General features: G+C 33.9%; 1 protein-coding gene across 1 annotated transcript in view; it reads right to left on the bottom strand.

Annotated features, from left to right (window-relative positions):
- Positions 1-18,280, bottom strand: part of LOC118192483 (adhesion molecule nephrin-like) — a 908,686-nt gene that overhangs the window by 301,273 nt on the left and 589,133 nt on the right. The window contains exon 4 of the mRNA XM_085815030.1: positions 2,537-2,647. Coding sequence (XP_085671156.1) covers positions 2,537-2,647 — 111 coding nt within the window. The remainder of the gene's footprint in view (positions 1-2,536; positions 2,648-18,280) is intronic.

Below are 18,280 nucleotides of genomic sequence, written 5' to 3' on the forward strand. Positions count from 1 at the left end.
AACTAAAAATTAAAAATTTTATTTCTCCTTTGAGGGATAAAAACATATTTACATCCCTACTTTCTGCAAAAAAAATGCGGGGTATTTTAAAGAAGCAGAATGTGACAATGTCACTGTTGTTCCGCATGGCGGAGGAAATTTAGTTATGGTTAAAAATAAAACTTACGTTATCTGTCCAGGTATCTTTAGTGAATTAGGTACCAGAAAATAGGATAATCTACGATCTACCGTATTTTCTTAATTGTTTTTCACAGCTCATATTTTTGTTTGTCAACACCAATATTTTTTATAATCTTGATATTTAGAAAATTATTAAGGAAAATATTACATTAAATTTACACAACTAATAACATGATATTAATTTATCTTTCGTTGAAGTATAATGACTACGTCATTTTTAAGGGAACTTTCTACTGCAAGGAATGTTGGTATTGATTTGGGTAAAAAGGTATCTGGTATGGTTACTAGTTCGATGTTTGATGAAAGAAAACGTAGTACATTAATTAATTCATAAGTTAAATATTTTCTGTGTGATTAAAGTTAATTCCATAATACTTCCATAATGCATAGGATCGGCTTTGCTGTGTGCAGTCTATTAAAAGATTTAGATTGAGTAGAAGCCAGTCGTTTAGCTAAAATTTTAATTCATTGTGATTGTATAGATTGTTTTGTGGTCAAGTTACTTAGCCCCAAGTGGTGGTTAAATTGTGAACACCGTGCGAAGGCATTTTGGGTTCCGTTTAGTTAAAATAAAAAGGTTGTTATAACCTTCGTCTGCAGTCATTTGTTCTTCCAAAAATTCAGCGAGAATTTGCTACTTCGTCTTTCAGTAGGGTCTCTAAAATTTATGTTTCCAAAACACACAAGAAGACTCTGCAAATCTAATCCAATGATATTTTACTCTCAATATTCCTTTAAGCTTGTACAATACCGTTTAAGAATATAGTGCAAAAAGTATAAAACTATCTCTCATGATAAGGAATTATCATATTTTTTCATGCTTGCTTTCGTAATGTAAGTGGTAAAATATCTAGCTAGCAGTAGTAGGAAGATTCGTAATTCGGAACTCCACCAAGGACAGAGCTTATTTTTCATGTTTCCATCACTGGTCTCCCTATCTTCACATAACATAAGTTATGTATATATGAAATAAGTTACATATATATGAAGTTTCTTAACATGCTTTGTATGTTATGGTTTCTTCCAAAATAGACTTTTGCTTTTTCTTTAGACCTAGTCATTACAAATTTAATTAGAAATGTTTCTTAACATTTCTAATTAAATGGGACTAAATGTACTAAATGGGACTACTACATTAACGGACTCGTTTGTAACGGTGACCAAGCCGACATTACGGGCAAGTCTCTCAGTATTAACTTTTATATACCATAAAATCACGCTATTTTGAGTTAGTATTAGAAAATGGTGAATGTTCATCATCTGAATCGTCGGATTATAGTATACAGCCATTATCCAACTAACAGCTGATAAATCACTTCAGACCTTTATATCGATTGTATATTAAAACTTAACACACTTCTATGAATCTAAACAATGCACACAAAAATTCAGTTTGTTATCATCAACTTACTGAACATCCCGTTAATTTCAGTAAATATTGTTTTTTTTATCTTGGATTACGTTCCCGTTATTGAATGGGTTGGCTATGTGAATTTACATTGTTTTTCTTATATTCAGTGAAACATAAATATGAGTTATTTCTCAGAAAGCGTTTATACTATACTTCACTAATATCCGCACGAATTCTCAGAACCGGTTCTACCCAATCATATTAGGAAACTGTTTGCAGCGCGCTAATCTACTCATTTTAAAAATTATCTCCGTTTTCATTACCTACTAGAAAGGCTGAGAAAGTTATATCAAGCGCATGACTAAAACATCATTCATTTACTAAAATGATAAACACTGATACTAGAAGTAAAACTGAGTGCAAGGAAACAATGTTATTATCATAGACCTGACTTAACATAAACGCTTTCAGAAATTGAGCTCTCTTGCTTCCTTCAGCTGCAACAAAATGAAGAACACCTATCACAAGAGGAAAAAGAGATCAACGAGTTTTTGAAAATTCATTAATCAACCTATACATTAGATAGCAAAAAAAAAAAAAAATTAAAGAACATTCTTTTAATTTTTATTAAATTTTCTCCTTTACTACAAAAGGCGCCGTTTTTATTTGCTTGTAAATTCTCGAAAATTCGTTAAAACCTCCTTCGCTGTTGGCGGTACTTATCATTTAGTTTTGCTGCAGCTGAGAAAGCGATAAGCTCATTCCTTGACAACATTGTTCTTGCACTTAATTCAGTCTTTACTCATCAGAACTGATATACAGATATCTCAGATTTAGACATATTTTGCAGTCAATATATTATCATAAATTGCTTATCACTAGAGAGTTTGTTGTGCATCGTACAAAAGATATTAATATCCAGATACTGAGAAATAACTGCTACAATAAAGTGCAAAACTGCAAGTTTAAACAGAAGTTAAGACTTTAATGTTTGAAACGCCTTACCTTTCTGAGCTTCACAAGATAGACCTATATCCGATTTCTCTTTATAAGGCCCTGCTCTGTCACGGATTTCTTGGCCAGAGTCGTCACGAATTACTAGTCGCTTAGGTGGTACTGAAAAGAGACATTTAAAAGTAATTTTAGCAAATTAAGAACTGATTATTGTCAGACAACAGAATTCATATTAATTAGCAATGTGTTTCTTTGAAACGATAGGTCATACGCAAAAGATTAATAGTTTTGCTAATGAATGAATAAACACCGTTTAAGTAAAATTCGTCCAAATCCAATATTTTATTGCAAACAGGTTACTTACGCTGTACTTTAATGTACGAATGACATTCTTGTAACAGGTGCTGGACTGTATTCATCGGTTAGTATTACATTATCCTCTAAGTAAGCTTATAAAAATACTTTAGGTACTTTTATGAACATAATGATTGTGATGCCCGTCAAATTAGAAGTTCTTACTATCAACGCCACACTGCAGTCTTCCATTCCAATGTCAAATGTTTACAATACGCAATCGTACAATATTGCATAATATCGCGTATAAATCTGCATACTCAATATACTCGTTTATATGATACTATTAGCAGTAGAGCTGTAAGAACTGTAAACACTGGCAGTTTGATCCGAATTCAAATTCTTCAAACGGACGGGCGCATGGGAATTTTCGTATATTTTCCCATACATAATGTGAACATGAATTAGATTCTTTTCAAATTTCTTCCATGAAGGAAGGCGCCACCTTCGGCAGATAACCTAGTGTGCTTTGCTATAATCCAAATAATTCATATTCACCTTTTTGTGTAAATGTCAGTTTTATATTACACTTAAAATATCCAGAATATTATTTGTATTGTGAGAACCACTAGTTTATGGAATCATTTGTTTTGTAGGGAACAGAAAAATTCAATCCTGGGACTGGAACTACGAATTTTTCAATTGTCAGGTGGCCGTAAAAAGTAACTTACATACGTTGGGGGGGGGGAAGAACGCACAAGGGGCTCAGAAATTTAGTTGGGGTTTAATTGTATTATTGTAATTAGTAGAAATGGAAATTTTGAATCCTGTAGTCCCCTAAATGTCGGAATTTCATATTCCATCATTCGGTTCCTAACTTATGAAACTGTTAACTTATTTAATTGCTTTAAAAGATTAATTTTATTGATTTCTAATTAAGCATTTACTAAAAAGAAATAAACTGTAGAGACATTAGTTTTTTTTTTTTTTTTTTTTTTTTTTTTTTTTTTTTTTTTTTTTTAAAGCAGGATTGATGAAAAATTAGCAAACGCCTTTCCCGGAAATCGAACCACGGAACACCGGAATACCGGCCCAGCGTGCAGAACCACTACATCACGAAAGCACTCTAGGAAGGCGGGAGAAATACCTTATATACTCCCCCTTTTAAAGGGCGAGTGGGGTTTTTAGGGGACCCAATTGCCAAATCCTGGGTGCGGAGAATCATCATCCACAACTCTTTTAGTTCAGGCGCCACTGTAGAGACATTAGGAATGTTTTGAGAGCAAGAGAGGTGAAAAATGAGCAATCGCCTTCGCCGGGAATCGAACCACGGACCTCTGGAATACCGGCCCAGCGTGCAGAACCACTACACCATGAATGCACGCTAGAAAGGTGAGAGACATACCTTATAAAACAATTAAAATTTTAGTGGACAAGCGTCACCAGCATTAACAATCAGCGAACCTAATATTCTAAACAGAACTAATCGTTCTGTTTATTAATGTTTTTTGATATTGAAATAATCCTATATAATTTACTCTTGCTTTAATTTTAAAAGATTCTGAAAACACTGTAGGCAATCTGAACTGCTATTTAAATATTTTTTGTCAAAACATATTGAAAAAATGAATTGAAAAAATGGAAAAAATAGAAATTTAATTTTAAGCACTTCCTTAAGCGCTTAGAATGACGGGTCTCGTTTTTATTTATGAGTGCTAGCACTGGACATTCACTAGACATTAACAACATAGTAGGTTATCACTAGACGTAAACAGCGTTTCTTCATAGTTTGTTCCGAAATAAAATGTTTATAATATGCCTGATAATGGGTTTTTAACATTTAAGTTATGCATGCTTGTAAGCAGCAATTATTAAAAATGCCACTCCTACACTCTAGAACGTTTAAAATTTGGTTTAATATGCATGTAAAAAGATAAATCAAATTATAATCTGTAAGAACTTTAAATTATTTCTTGTACCAATAAAAAATTTAAAGATATTTTAAAATTAATTCTTGTACTAGAGAAAAGACCATCTAATTTTAACGCAATTTAGTGAAATCTGTCTAAGAAACAACTCATCATTTCAAGATATCTACCCTTTTCTCTTCCAAGATAAATCTGCCTTTATTCAAAATGATTTTGGAGGAAGCTAAAAAGCGCGAGTCTTTCGAAGGAAAGTCAAAAATCTTCGAGAAATAGTGAATGAATATATATATTTTCTAACGGTATACCCTGAAAGAAAAAGCGACCGTACGAAACAGTGGAAATTTGAATAATGTTCAAAGAGTATCTCAGCCCACGGTACTGCGATATCCAGATAAATTCAAAAGAATACTTCCGGCATTTTGAAAATCGACACATTTTGTTTTCCTGTTTAACCAAAAATTGCAGATATTACAGTGCGAATAGTTCTGTAATAAATTAAAAAAGTACTTTACGTATGTAATATAGCTCTCATAAGGAGATTTCGTCCTGGAAAGGAGGCAGTTTTTAAGTACCTATAGGCCAATCGACAACATATGTGCAGCAATATTGGTTTGAGGTCTTGAAGGGTACTGAGAGAGAGAACGCGAGTTTCAGAGACCATCACAAGAACGTTTCAATCACGCTCTATAGGGTTTTAGGTCTGTAGATCTGGATGACCGGTCAATATCCTAATTCTCTACAAAATCAGTAACCAAAGTAGCCGTATATAGATGAGATTTTGTCAACAAAAACTAAACTGAAGAGCAATTACACACCCTAAAAACGCCTGAAGAGGTGTAAAATCTACAAATCCTATATAATCTTTTTTTCGTCTGCCCCTCGCAACAGTCATACCGCCTCTATCAAAAACCTAAAGGTTGTTGCTCACGTTCAGCATGATGCCTGTCTGCCTGCCCAGACGAAAACTCCTTCCACAGGTTTACAGCTATGGCAAAAGCAAGAAAAGCTGTCCATGTTCTTAAAAACAATTTTTACATAATTCGATAATTCATTTATTGAATTGCCAGATGCTTTGCTTTGGAATCTGGATGTAATTTATGACGTTCATTTTTGGATTGTTTGCAATGAGAAATTATATTCTTAGATAGATGCATTTAATCTTCCAATCAAAACTAAAAGTTCGTTTTCTTCACATGTTTGACGTATACGGAACGTCTCGGGCGAAATTATACTGAAAAACTGTTGGGATAATTTATTTCCTGCAGTCATAAATTTCTTTTAATTCCGTTTTATTATCCCAAAATGGGCTATTAGTCCAGAAGTAGGATTTTGTGTCGAATCACAATAAATGTGTCTTTTTGCTTTTTATGCTGCTATTCAGCAAAATGTAAGATATTTAAATTGAAGATGAAGTGCTAATCACTATCACATTGCAAAGGTATTTAAGAAGAGTGACAGAACAAAAGCGACGGGACAGAAATGGAATTTTTTGTGGTTAACATGGCTGATTGATTTATGCAGTAAGTTCCTAAGCTACGTCAACTACATACGTGGGACAGAAAGAAGTTATTTTCAAGGGAAATATAATAGAACAAATGATATGATAAATCACAAAGCAAAGTTTTGATTCCATTTTTATCAAAATTGAATCACTAATTTCACTTTGATTTCTTTTCAGCTTTACCTCGACGAATAATTACAATAATATTCAATTATTTGTTCTTACTACTTCTATATTCTCAAATTGAGAGCTTGGGCAAAAATATTAACATTGTTCATTCAAATTGTGCATCTTGTGACTAAGTGTTGATCAGAAATTCCCGCTTTGGGAATGATATAATCCTCGATATCATTATAAAGATAATTTTACAACGTAAGTATCCCGTTATTTCATAATGAGAAACAGTATTTGTACTTAATTCCATTGTAAGAATGTAGGCTGAGAGATAGATATATTCAAGTAAGTGAATTTCGATTTGATCCCTTTTTTGGCCAAACAAGGCATCAGTCCAGATTGTCATCGGGAAGCTTGTTTTATAAATTGGCTGCATATCCTTGGACGTCATGATCGATATTTCATTTCTGTGATCTAGGAGGGTAAGGAACTTGGCTCACATCCAGAAAATAATAAAAACATTATAGCCCAGAGCCCATAAAAATGAAAATGAGGCAACAGATATACCATTTTGAGTCTCTTTGGCTTATGAAATCATCATTCATCAACTGGTATAATTTAAATACAAGAAATTCAGCAACGTGTATGGAGAAAAGAGCGAAATTTGATGTTTCATTTCTACTTGTAAGATTTGGGGATACGCATGATAGATGCAGTGATAAGCCTTATTGTATAGTTTCCTAAGAAAATTTCGATTTTTCTCATCTATACAAAAAAGACGATTTGTACTCGACAAAGGCTTTATCGAGCTTTTTTCAAAGAACTTAAATATTTAAAGTCTTGGAGTTTACAGAAAGGATGTTAACAATATCCTGAATATATCAAATAACGAATTCAGTACAGTATAATACAACACACTGCAGATGATAAATAAGAGACGTTAGATAAGATGAATTTTGTTTCTTTCAGACGGTACTAATGAAATGAAAGAGAAATATCATCGTGTTTTACACTAATAAGATACTAAAATATGATTTACATTGTAAAATGTAGTCATGGTAAAAGTATGTTCGCATCATAAAAGTATTTTTATTTTAAAAACTGTTAAATATAGTGATTCCTTGATGACAAATCCCCATACTTACAGACGATTTTCGTCATTAGGGAGGGCCATCATCTTAGTTTTACATGACGGTAGCTAATGAAGGCTTTAGATTTTCATAACGGATTTAGTCTATTGTTTTGCTGGATGTTTACGAAAGGGGCTGAAGTAGGACTGAACTATCTGAATTTGATATTAGTTTTATATTATTGGGGCACTATAAATACTATTTTAAAGTAAATACTACTTCTATTAAGATGGTTGGGTTAACATATAAGTACCAGAACACATTTTCATTCAGTTAATGATTCAAAATGCATTGTGGATGTTACATATTTATTGGTTACCTGTAATTTTAATGCTTGTTATTTATATATAGTAAAAAAGAAAGTGTGTGTGTTTGTTTATTCGCTAATAATTCAGTCAATACTATAGTTATCGTAACCAAACTTTCTACAATTCTTTTCTGGGTTTTGGAAAAGGGCAATGTTCGCTTTTTTCCAGAAAAAAAGATAAAATAAGAGATATTAATTAAAAACTCTGAAAACGCTAATTTTCGACCTCATTTTCCCCGAGTGGCAACAGTGCTGATATCAGCAACAATGGCTGCGTGCCATTGTTGCTGATAAAATGACAGAGAGTTAGTTTAATTTTTATAAAATTTTTATGTGGGTTCTATATCGCTTAAAATAAGTCATTTTAATGGTTCAAAATGCATTGTGGATTTTAGGGTATTTATTCGTCACCTGTAATTTTAATGCTTATTATACAAAAATGATAATAATCATCAATTTACCATGTAAAGTTTTTTTCTAATTTTCAAGGTAATTCCTCTGCAAAAGTAGAAATTTTTAAGACAGGGAAAGTAGCACATCTGAGATCTTTGAACATAAAAATGTAATTGAATTAATGCCAAGTAATATAAATAATAGTTCTGCAGGCAGTGCTTTAAGATCTACCTTTTTTTAGCATCCAAGCACCTTGAGAAGATTTACAGTGGCTCTAAAATCTATAAAATGTTTAAAGTCTGGGATTGAAAAACTGAAATTTTTATAAGAAACCTAGCCGAGTTTATATCAGAACAACTGATAAGAAGAAAAGACCTATTCATTTTATACTTTTATAGCATCCTAAATCTGAGATGTTTGATAAGATGAAATTTAAGAACATTTATAAAATATACCAAGGATTGAGAAAGTGAGTTTCTGTATAACCTGTTTGAAAATCATCCCAGTTGTTTATTGCAGACGACTGTGATTTATCAACGAGAGAAATATAAACTGAACATTCTATCTCTTATTTTGTTACTGAGATTTTGAATTGAAGTAAGCCAGAATACTTTTTTTAAGGAGGTTGAGAAAGGATACAAGAAGTATTTTAATAAAGAGTTTAAAACTATTACTCTTTTTAACATAAATTTATTTCAGTAGCGTCAGGAAGAGTCTCTTATGTCGCAGAAATTACCTAAATCCATTAAATCCGCTTTTAAACGAGAAACGTAAGCACTATAGCTGTCTCACTAAGCATTTAAATAGCATGAAACTCAATTATAATTTTAAATGAGGAAAAGAAAACACTTTTTAAAGCACCTTTTTTTCAATTGCAGCAAACATGGCCATTGAAGTGAAACTAGCTGAGTTCAATGGCAATAAATTTCGTTGAATGAAGTGAAAAGGAAGAATACGTAGTTAATCATTCCAAATTCATTATATAAAAACATTTTTAAGAGGATTTGTAAAAATACGACGGTTGGGACAAAAGTCATGGCAACTGTATTTTTTTTCTTGTAGATACACTAGTGTGCAAAAATTAAGGACGAGATGGTTTTTTCAATATAACTTTGTACAAAAGCTTCCCAAATCAACACATTTAATACCGTAAGATCCCCAATACGTAAGGACATGAGTAATGTAAGCAACACTTACTAAAAGAGAAATACGAGGGATAAAAAGAAGCTTTATTGAAAAAGTAGCATGGAGCGCAATGCGACTGAAAGCCGAAACATCCCTGTGATGGGTGTCCAGCAAGAAACATCAGGTCTTTAATAGGGGATATGATCTCCCCTGACTGCTAGGCAGGTTTCACAGCGTCTGCCCATTTTGAGAATGAGGGTGTCAATGAGTTGTTGAGGCATTGCTGCCCATTCGTCTTGCAGCGCCAATCGAAGCTTCGGAATCGTTACTGGTGGTAAGGTACGTCTGCCTAAAAACTCCCATACATGCTCGATGGGATTGAGATCCGGAGATCGTGCCGGCCAATCCATACGTTCAATAACCTCACTCTCTAACAGCTGTTCGGCAGCTAGTGTGCGATGACATGGTGCATTGTCGTCCATGAAAAGGAACTGCGGACCCATAGCACCTCTAAAAAGACGCACATATGCAAGAAGAATCTCGTTACAATAACGGGTTCCGTTGACTGAACCTGCGTCGAAGATGTGAAGGTCTGTACGACTAACAAGCATGATGCCTCCCAAAACGAGATCACCGCCACCTTATTGTCCCTTTCAATGATGTTCGAGGGATGATTGCGGCTTCCCCGCTCTCTCCAGATGAGTATGCGATGAGAATCGCTACTCAGACTGAATCTGCTCTCGTCTGTAAAGAGTACTCGTCCCCATTCATTGTCTCTCCAATTCCGGTGTTCCCGGCACCACAGAGAACGCCTTCTCCGATGGGCAGGCGTTAGAGGTACACACCGTACAGGGCGTCGTGCAAACAGACCACCACCGTGCAGTCTTCTGGCCACGGTGAAACGCGATATCGGTCGTCCAGTCGCCTGTCTCGTGTGTCTAGCGATTTCTCCCGCTGTCTGCCGCCTGTTTCTTCTGGCCTGTAAGGCAATATACCGGTCACCTGCGGGTGTGGTTCCTCGTGGACGACCTCTACTAAACCCCCGGATAGCTGTTCCTGTAGTTTGAAATTGTCTCCAAAGTCGTGAAAAGATGCTGTGAGCAATTCCGAACTCTGCAGCCACACTTGTCACACTGCGGCCTTCCTCCAACTTCCCAATGATTCGACCTCGGGTAAAAGCATCCAGATGTCGTCTAACAGATTGATTATTCGCCATTTCTCGCTGAGGCAGCAACTCGGTGTTATTTTAACTGCTATACGGCGTGCAATCTCTTTGCCAGAAATACTGATCTTACACCGACAACATGCTTTATACTACTTACATTACGTCTACCTGCATATCTGAGCATGTGCTACCGTACAGGTGTCCGCCGATAACATCGCGGACGAAAACGTCGCGAAGAAAACAACGCAAGGCGAAAACATCGAGCTACAAAACATCGTGGGAGAAATCATCGCAAAGAGAAAACATCGCAGTCCTAAAACATCGTGGTGCAAAACATCGTCGTCGAAAATAAAGCGGTTCAAAAACTTCGCAGTTTAAAAACATCGTCGTCAAAACGTGGTAAAAAATAAAGTATCTACAAATCATCGCATGACGATAACATCGCAGACATGCTTTTTCCATACATGCTTTAATAACTGTAAATGAATATTCCCATAAAGATTTGTGAGCCAAAATGTAAAGAAGTATAATTTTAACTTTCACATTTTTTATTAACTAATAAATTTTTTCTGAAAAAATAAGAAGGAAACTTAAGCATAGAAAATTAAATGCAACATATAGATTATACTTTCACGAAAAATTACCAGTAAAAACTTTATAAAAAATTATTAATTAATGGCCTTTGTTAGTTAACTATGTCGGTTTAAAATTCTATTAATTCTATTGCATTAATTTGCTATGCTTAAGTTTCATTCTTACTTTTTCAGAAAAAATTTATTAGTTAATAAACAAATGTGAAAGTAAAAATTATCCTTCTTTCCATTTTGCGCTCACAAATCATTATGGGAATATCCATTTACAGTTATTAACGCATGTTTGCGAAAAGCATGTATGAAAAAAGCATGTCTGCGATGTTATCGTCAAGCGATGATTTGTAGATACTTTAATTTTTACCACGATATTTTCGACGACGATGTTTTTAAATTGCGAAGTTTATGAACCGCTTTATTTTCGACGACGATGTTTTGTACCACGATGTTTTAGAACTGCCATGTTTTCTCTTTGCGATGTTTTCTCCCACGATGTTTTCACCTTGCGTTGATTTCTCCGCGACGTTATCGTCCTCGATGTTTTTGCCACGATGTTTTCGGCTGTAACCTACCGTACATCACCTTATTTAATCTCCTGTTTGGTCTTTCTGTCCGCTCTGCCTCTTCGTTCAGCTGATATGCTAATTTTTCGACTTCGTCCTTAATTTTTGCACACAAGTGTATGTGAACGAATCACAAAACGTATATGTGTCGTGTGGATGTTCTGCAGGCATAGTGTGTATGGAGTTGAGCAGCGCGCTTACATCAAAATAGCCGTTCTCCGAGGGAGAAATGCGATGGAATGTAACAGTGAATTCGTAGAAGCCTTTGGGAATAATGCCCTACCATACTGTACAGTAGCACGGTGAGTAGGAAAGTTTCAGCAAGGACGTAAGTCAACCAGTGATGAGCAACCGGTGAGTGTGTAGACCGACATAGCACCTGCCGTCATCGAGCACCTCACGGATGAAGGCAGATGATGGAGGTTACTGGAGTTAGAGAGGGCAAGTGGCATCGAAAAACGCACCGTCCACAGGATATTGAGTAATGATCTAGCGTCAGAATCCTTCCCCAGTCAAACTGATGGTGATCGTCTCGTATGACGTCAGGTGTGTCATTGTTTGCCACTTTGTTCCTCATGGGAGAACAGTGACCGCGCAGTACTACAGGGACTTCCTGGTGCGACAGGTACGACATAGCATTCGGGATAAACGTCCGGATCTTGTGGACAGTGCAATAATTCTGCACGACAATGCAAGACCACATAAAGCAGAGTGTGTATGGCAGCTACTCCGACGTTGGGGATGGGAAGAATTGGAGCACCCAAAAACCGCTACTCTCCTGACCTTTCGCCCTGTAACTTTGATCTCATTCCCAAGATTAAGCAACCAATACGAGGTAGGCGGTTTGCAACACGAGAGGACATTGCTAATGCTGTGCGCCAACAGATGACTCGATTCACACATGGTGCGGTAAATACTGAGGCTGATGGTATTCAGCACTTCCCACATCGTTGGCAGCGTGTGGCGACAATAGTAGGGGATACATTGAGGGTCTTTAGGCTCAGGTTTGTCATGTCAACTTTATGTGTATTGTGTCATTATTTTTTTGCAGGGTGAAGGCCATATTGCCCTGTATACTACCGTAATAAATTCGTGTGTTACGATATTTCAGTGCTATTCATTTTCCACACATGTAGTTAAGACCTTGTCCTTTCGTCTGTATATGTGACATTTTCCAACCGGACTGGTATCTTCAAGAAAAAAAATAGTTGGCATGACTTTTGCCCCAACCTACGTATAAACTTTCTTTAACTGTGTTCCTGAGTTAGTTATACTAAAACGTAAATTACATTTTATGAAATGTTATTAGTTACTGTTTATTAATTACTTTTTATGTTTTTGTGTTACTATTTTAATATATTTATGTATCGAAACTAAGAAGGAGGTATAAAAGATCACAAGTGATTAGACACATGACCATATGATTAATATGACTTTCCCAATTAAATATGCAATCTATGACAGATGGAGGATTTTTCCAAGACATCAAGAATAATGTTTTAATAGCTTTTTTTCAGTTTTGCAGTTTATTTTACCATGTGTAATATATTTTCATTCATTTAGGCTGAGGTCCAGTATGACGAAGACTTGTTGAATCAATGGAATGTTTTATATTGAATCAATGTAACTGACTATATAAGGAGTCAAAATGAGTCAAGATGTAGGTATCAGAAATTAATTATACCTTCATTATTTAGCTTAAAAGCAATAACTCGTGGGAAATGTTTCGCTCCTTCCCACTCTCTAAAATTAATCACTTTCTGACACATTTATTACTTTTTAAGAGAATGTCAATGTAAGTTATTAAATGTTCCGTCTGTGACAGTTTGATTCGAAGTCTGATAATTTATCTCTTTTCTCAATGTATAACGGTTTTCAGAATTTGTGTCCATTAGGACCACATTTTATATTTAATGGCAGGCAAAATTACTTGAATTAATTTGACTAATCTCTCGTTAAAAGTTTTATGAATTTTTTTTTATAGTTTACTTAAAAAAGTAACATTGATAGCATTTCCGTAAATGGAGATATATAGAGAAAACTTAGTATTCAAATAACAAATTTGTTAGATGTTTTGTATTAACATAGAATATACAAGAAATCTTAAGTATATATTTAACCTGAAAATTAAGTACGTATATTGATTCAAATATACCACCTCTTCTAAGATAAAATTACCCATTGTTTTAGACTATTTTTCTCCTGTGGAGGAAAGTAGTCTTTTGCGGAAGTAGTCTCCTGTGGAGGTAGTCCTCAAAGACGTTTATAAGTGTCAGTGTTTATCAATTTGTATAATTACGGTTTTCACAATCTGCTAAAAAAATACAGAAGATGAAGTACGGAATATAGGTATACTGAAAACGCTATATCAATAAATTTTTAGTTTAATCCAAAAGAATAATGCAGCAAAAATTTAAAAAAATCTTCAAATTTCCTCAGATACAATAAAAGAACAATAATTTAACATACGGAAAACAGTTTTAAATGTGAAGGGAAAAGACGTTAGTATAATATAATAGTAATTTCAAACATAGTTGTATTCATTCAATGAAATATACCCACTTGATGTTTTTATATTGTTAATCATTTCTTTTCTATGACAGTTTAAACATCGTTGAAATAGAATCAAACATCTTATTTTCTAAATTATGATCTAATTGTTTTAGCTTGTTTAACGTGGGTTGTTATTTATAAATTAAAAAAAGCATTTCCCTCGTCCAGGATTAAAAACGCTTAAAGTCGTAAAGGGAATTTCGATTTGTGTATCATTCAACTTTCGGTTCAGAGATACTGACATTTTCAAAATATCTCAATTTAATGAACTATTAATAATTTATTTCTTAACTTAATGTATTCCAACATACTGCTTCACTGTTATTCGTATTTTATATTATTAACACTATGCACTTTGAATTTTAGAATATAAATAAAACCTTGTGTAATAATAATAGATTTGTGTTGATTTAAAATAAAAATCTTTCGATTTTAAAGGCGAACAAACATTCGTAACCTTTCTTGTTTGTTTCTCAGGAACCTACATATATGTGATATTTTTAAGCAGTCGTGATAAAGCTTTGCATCAAAGACCGGGAATTGCTGTGGCTGAGTATTAAGGCAGCAGAATGATGACGCAGAAGGATTTTGCTTTTAATGGCACACCTTTATTCAATGCCAATGGAAGATAATCTTTCTTTTAGATGAAATTCTCCTAATTACATATCAAATAGTGTTTCAAACTAAATACTATGAAATTTAGGCTTTTGATGTCATAACTATTCTAACAAAGGGAAGAAAGATGAGAAGCGCAGCAGAGGGAGAGAGGAGCTTCTGTCCGCAAAATGGCGCGCATTCGTTATTTATAGTGGGGGCGAAATATGTAAGATAAAAAATATGTGAATCAAAATTATAATTTAAACTAACTGTAAAACATTAATTCTTTCTCTCTATTCTAAAACTCGTAATAACTTCCCTGCATTTCGTCATTTCTAGATCTTTCCTTTTCTTTCTTTTTTGCATGGCCTACGCAGCGCTGATGACGTAATAACAGGGAATTGAAACTACCATTGTAAACAAAATCTTTTCTCTTCGCGTGCTTTCATCTTGCATAACTACGCACTTCAGCTTCTGTCTGTGCTATGCTTGAACGCAATATCGCTATGCTGCTTCCTATTGCAAAAATATCAATAATGTAAATGTTCTTGAACAGACACGATTAGGGTACCAAGTGATATGTGGCCACATAATGTGAATTGGAAATAAAAATGAAATTAAAATCGCTTCGACTGCCAAGTTTTAATTACGAAGTCAGCACATAATCTTACGCAATCAGAATACTTCCTCTTCGATATAGGATAACTACGCATCAAGACTGCTGCGGCATTTCCTTTCCTTATGCTTTTATTATGTCATATATAAATGTATTTGATGCTTTTGTTGGATCATGGAATTATCCTATAAGAGAAGAATATCGTAACTGCCAGAACGGAGTACTTATTTATGCTCAGAAGAAACACAGGTGAGTTTTAGAAGTGATCATCTACGGAAAACGGTTGCCATCAGAGAGATCTCCACGCATGTTCCTAATGTAAAATAATTATATTTCGAAAGGAGAATGCGGCGAATTAAATGACTAATCAATTAGGTAATCTGTCAGTGTTGCTCTATACCAGAGTTTCTTAAACTATGGGTCGCGACCCCCATGAGGGTCGCGAGACCTGCAAAAGGCGGTTGCCATAAATTTTAGCAGTTTTGATATTTCTTTAACTTACTATAATAATTTTATTGTTTCCAAATATTTTTACACAGTGTATCTGAAAATAGATAAAGATAAGATAATACAGATAAAGAAAAAATGAAAACGTTTCGACACATTCTTTTTATAATATAAACGTTAATTTTCCTTGCTTTGCGCGTGATGCTGCCATTTCGTCTGTTACTTGTTTAAAAGTTTCACATTGTTCTATGTCTTGAAATTAATGACCTAAAACTGCAATATTATATTACAGTGCAAGTGAAAAAATTGCCAGTTTCACTCACGCGTGTGTCGGATTTGCGCAATGCTTGTAAGGTCCTACAAAATTTTCGTAAATATTATGGGAGTTCTGGGGTCGCGAAAAATATCTCATTGATAACAAGGCGTCGCAACTGAAACAGGTTTAAGAATCCCTGGTCTATATATTCAAGCTTTTTGTTGAAACATAATTTAACTTTCTCATGCCCGAAAACAGTATGTAAATTATTTTTAACTAGACTTCCGGTTTTCTTTGCGAAGATATCCAAAAACACATTGTTTGTTAAGATAAATATTTAAAGAAACAAAAGGATGATGTAGAAAAGTAGTGGCATGACTCGAGTTGTTTAACTGTTCTAGCAAGAATATAATATATAGATATCAGTATTTTTCTGATATGAAAAATTGCTACTAATATCATTCATAACGTAATTTCCTGTTTTTGAATTCAAATGAACGCACACTTTGCTAAGAAATGAACTTGATGCTTGTACTAAGCTTTATCATCGTAATTATGATAAAGCTTAGGAGGCTAGACGTGGTCCATAGTAGTTAAATCAAATTTGTTCCATGAATTATTTTATGGCTATTCCCATGCATAATATAAATAAAAGTCTTCCTTTGAAAATCTTCTACGAAAGCATCCCTTTCTGAGTAGATGGATTTAACATAGTTAATGATCAATCAATTAAGAAAAACATTATGCTTTTTTTAAATGTATAGAACAATACAATAATCAATAGATACAAAAAATATGAATAATTTTATAACGTAAGAGATGTAACTATTATAGATAACTTATGAGTTAGGGTTTCTTTAAGATCAGTTTTATGTAATTTTGTTACCTTTAGTTACATCCATGACATCTATGATGGTTTTATGTATTTAGTTAGTCCAGTTTATGTACATGTAATTATTATCACTGTGTTTGAGCTCTCAATGTTAGAAATCATAGTCTTTTAATAGAAAGCACTCTATTATAAGCAAAACTAGACTAATTCTAGCTAATTCTCCTTTCTTTTGAGCCTTTTTTTTTGGACTGTGGTAGCTTGCACTTTTAAAAACTGGTTGCAGGTTGGTTAGAGCTTCTCATTCGCCCTCAAATTATACTGCCTTCACTTTCTGCGCCATCCTCAATGAGCACTTGAGAAGAAAAGAAAAAAAAGGGTGATTAAAATAAAAAAATTAAGATTTACTGATTTCAACTCAGCTGTAAAGATCGTGACTTATAAAGATCATGACTTGTAAAGATCGAGACTTGTAAAGATCGTGACTTAAAGAGAACGTGAAATATAAATAATAGGATAAGAACTTTCATTTTACGGTGTGGCAACAAGAAGAGGATTCGAAAGATTTTTATATGTATTTTGTTTTTAGAGAGTTTAAGATTTGGAGAATTTTTTAAAAGTTGTAAGAGTTTTAACTGCAGTAGTTAAGAGTTTAAAATTTTGATAGTTTAGAGCTGCAGTATTTATTTTTTTTTGGTTCTGTTTTAAAATTTAAATAAAAGTATTTTGTTTATTCTGAAAAATTAGCTTTATTCTTCCTACAAGATTCAATATTCATTATATTGAAATAAGGAAAGGGATCTTTACTGGCTCAGTCGACAGAATAATGGGTTTTCCCGCATATAATTACGAACCAAAATAACTCAGGTGAGAGCTCAATTTACCTTGTAAACGTAAAATAATATAATCGGCTTATAATTTTTTCTCTCTCACTTATCTTCTGGAAAAATGGAGAAATGAATCTTTATTTCAACACATAAACTATCATGTTCATTTCGATTGATCTTTCTCTCTCAATGTCAAAATTCTTAGTTTTTTCTGTTATTAAGCTATATGAAATCAAGGGTAAATGCTCATCCAATGTTCATCAACGCTGGCATTGGCAAGCATGAAAAGTCGGTATGTAACACGCTGTACCAATTATTTAATAGAAATGCATGTTGTATTACTCAAACATCTACATTTTCAACTATACATGTATTTGCATGTGCCTTGAAATATGCAGTTACTAAACGTCTGGTAAATGGAGAAATGAATCTTTATTTCAACACATAAACTATCATTTTCATTTCGATTGATCTTTCTCTCTGAATGTCCAAAATTCTTAGTTTTGATTATCATATATGCCTATTTGTTCTTAAGATGCCATGGAATAATAGATTGCAAA

The sequence above is a fragment of the Stegodyphus dumicola genome, chromosome 4 (genome assembly GCF_044657685.1).
Source record: "Stegodyphus dumicola isolate Sdum_Otavi_A_Nest chromosome 4, ASM4465768v1".
Taxonomy (NCBI): Eukaryota; Metazoa; Arthropoda; class Arachnida; order Araneae; family Eresidae; genus Stegodyphus; species Stegodyphus dumicola.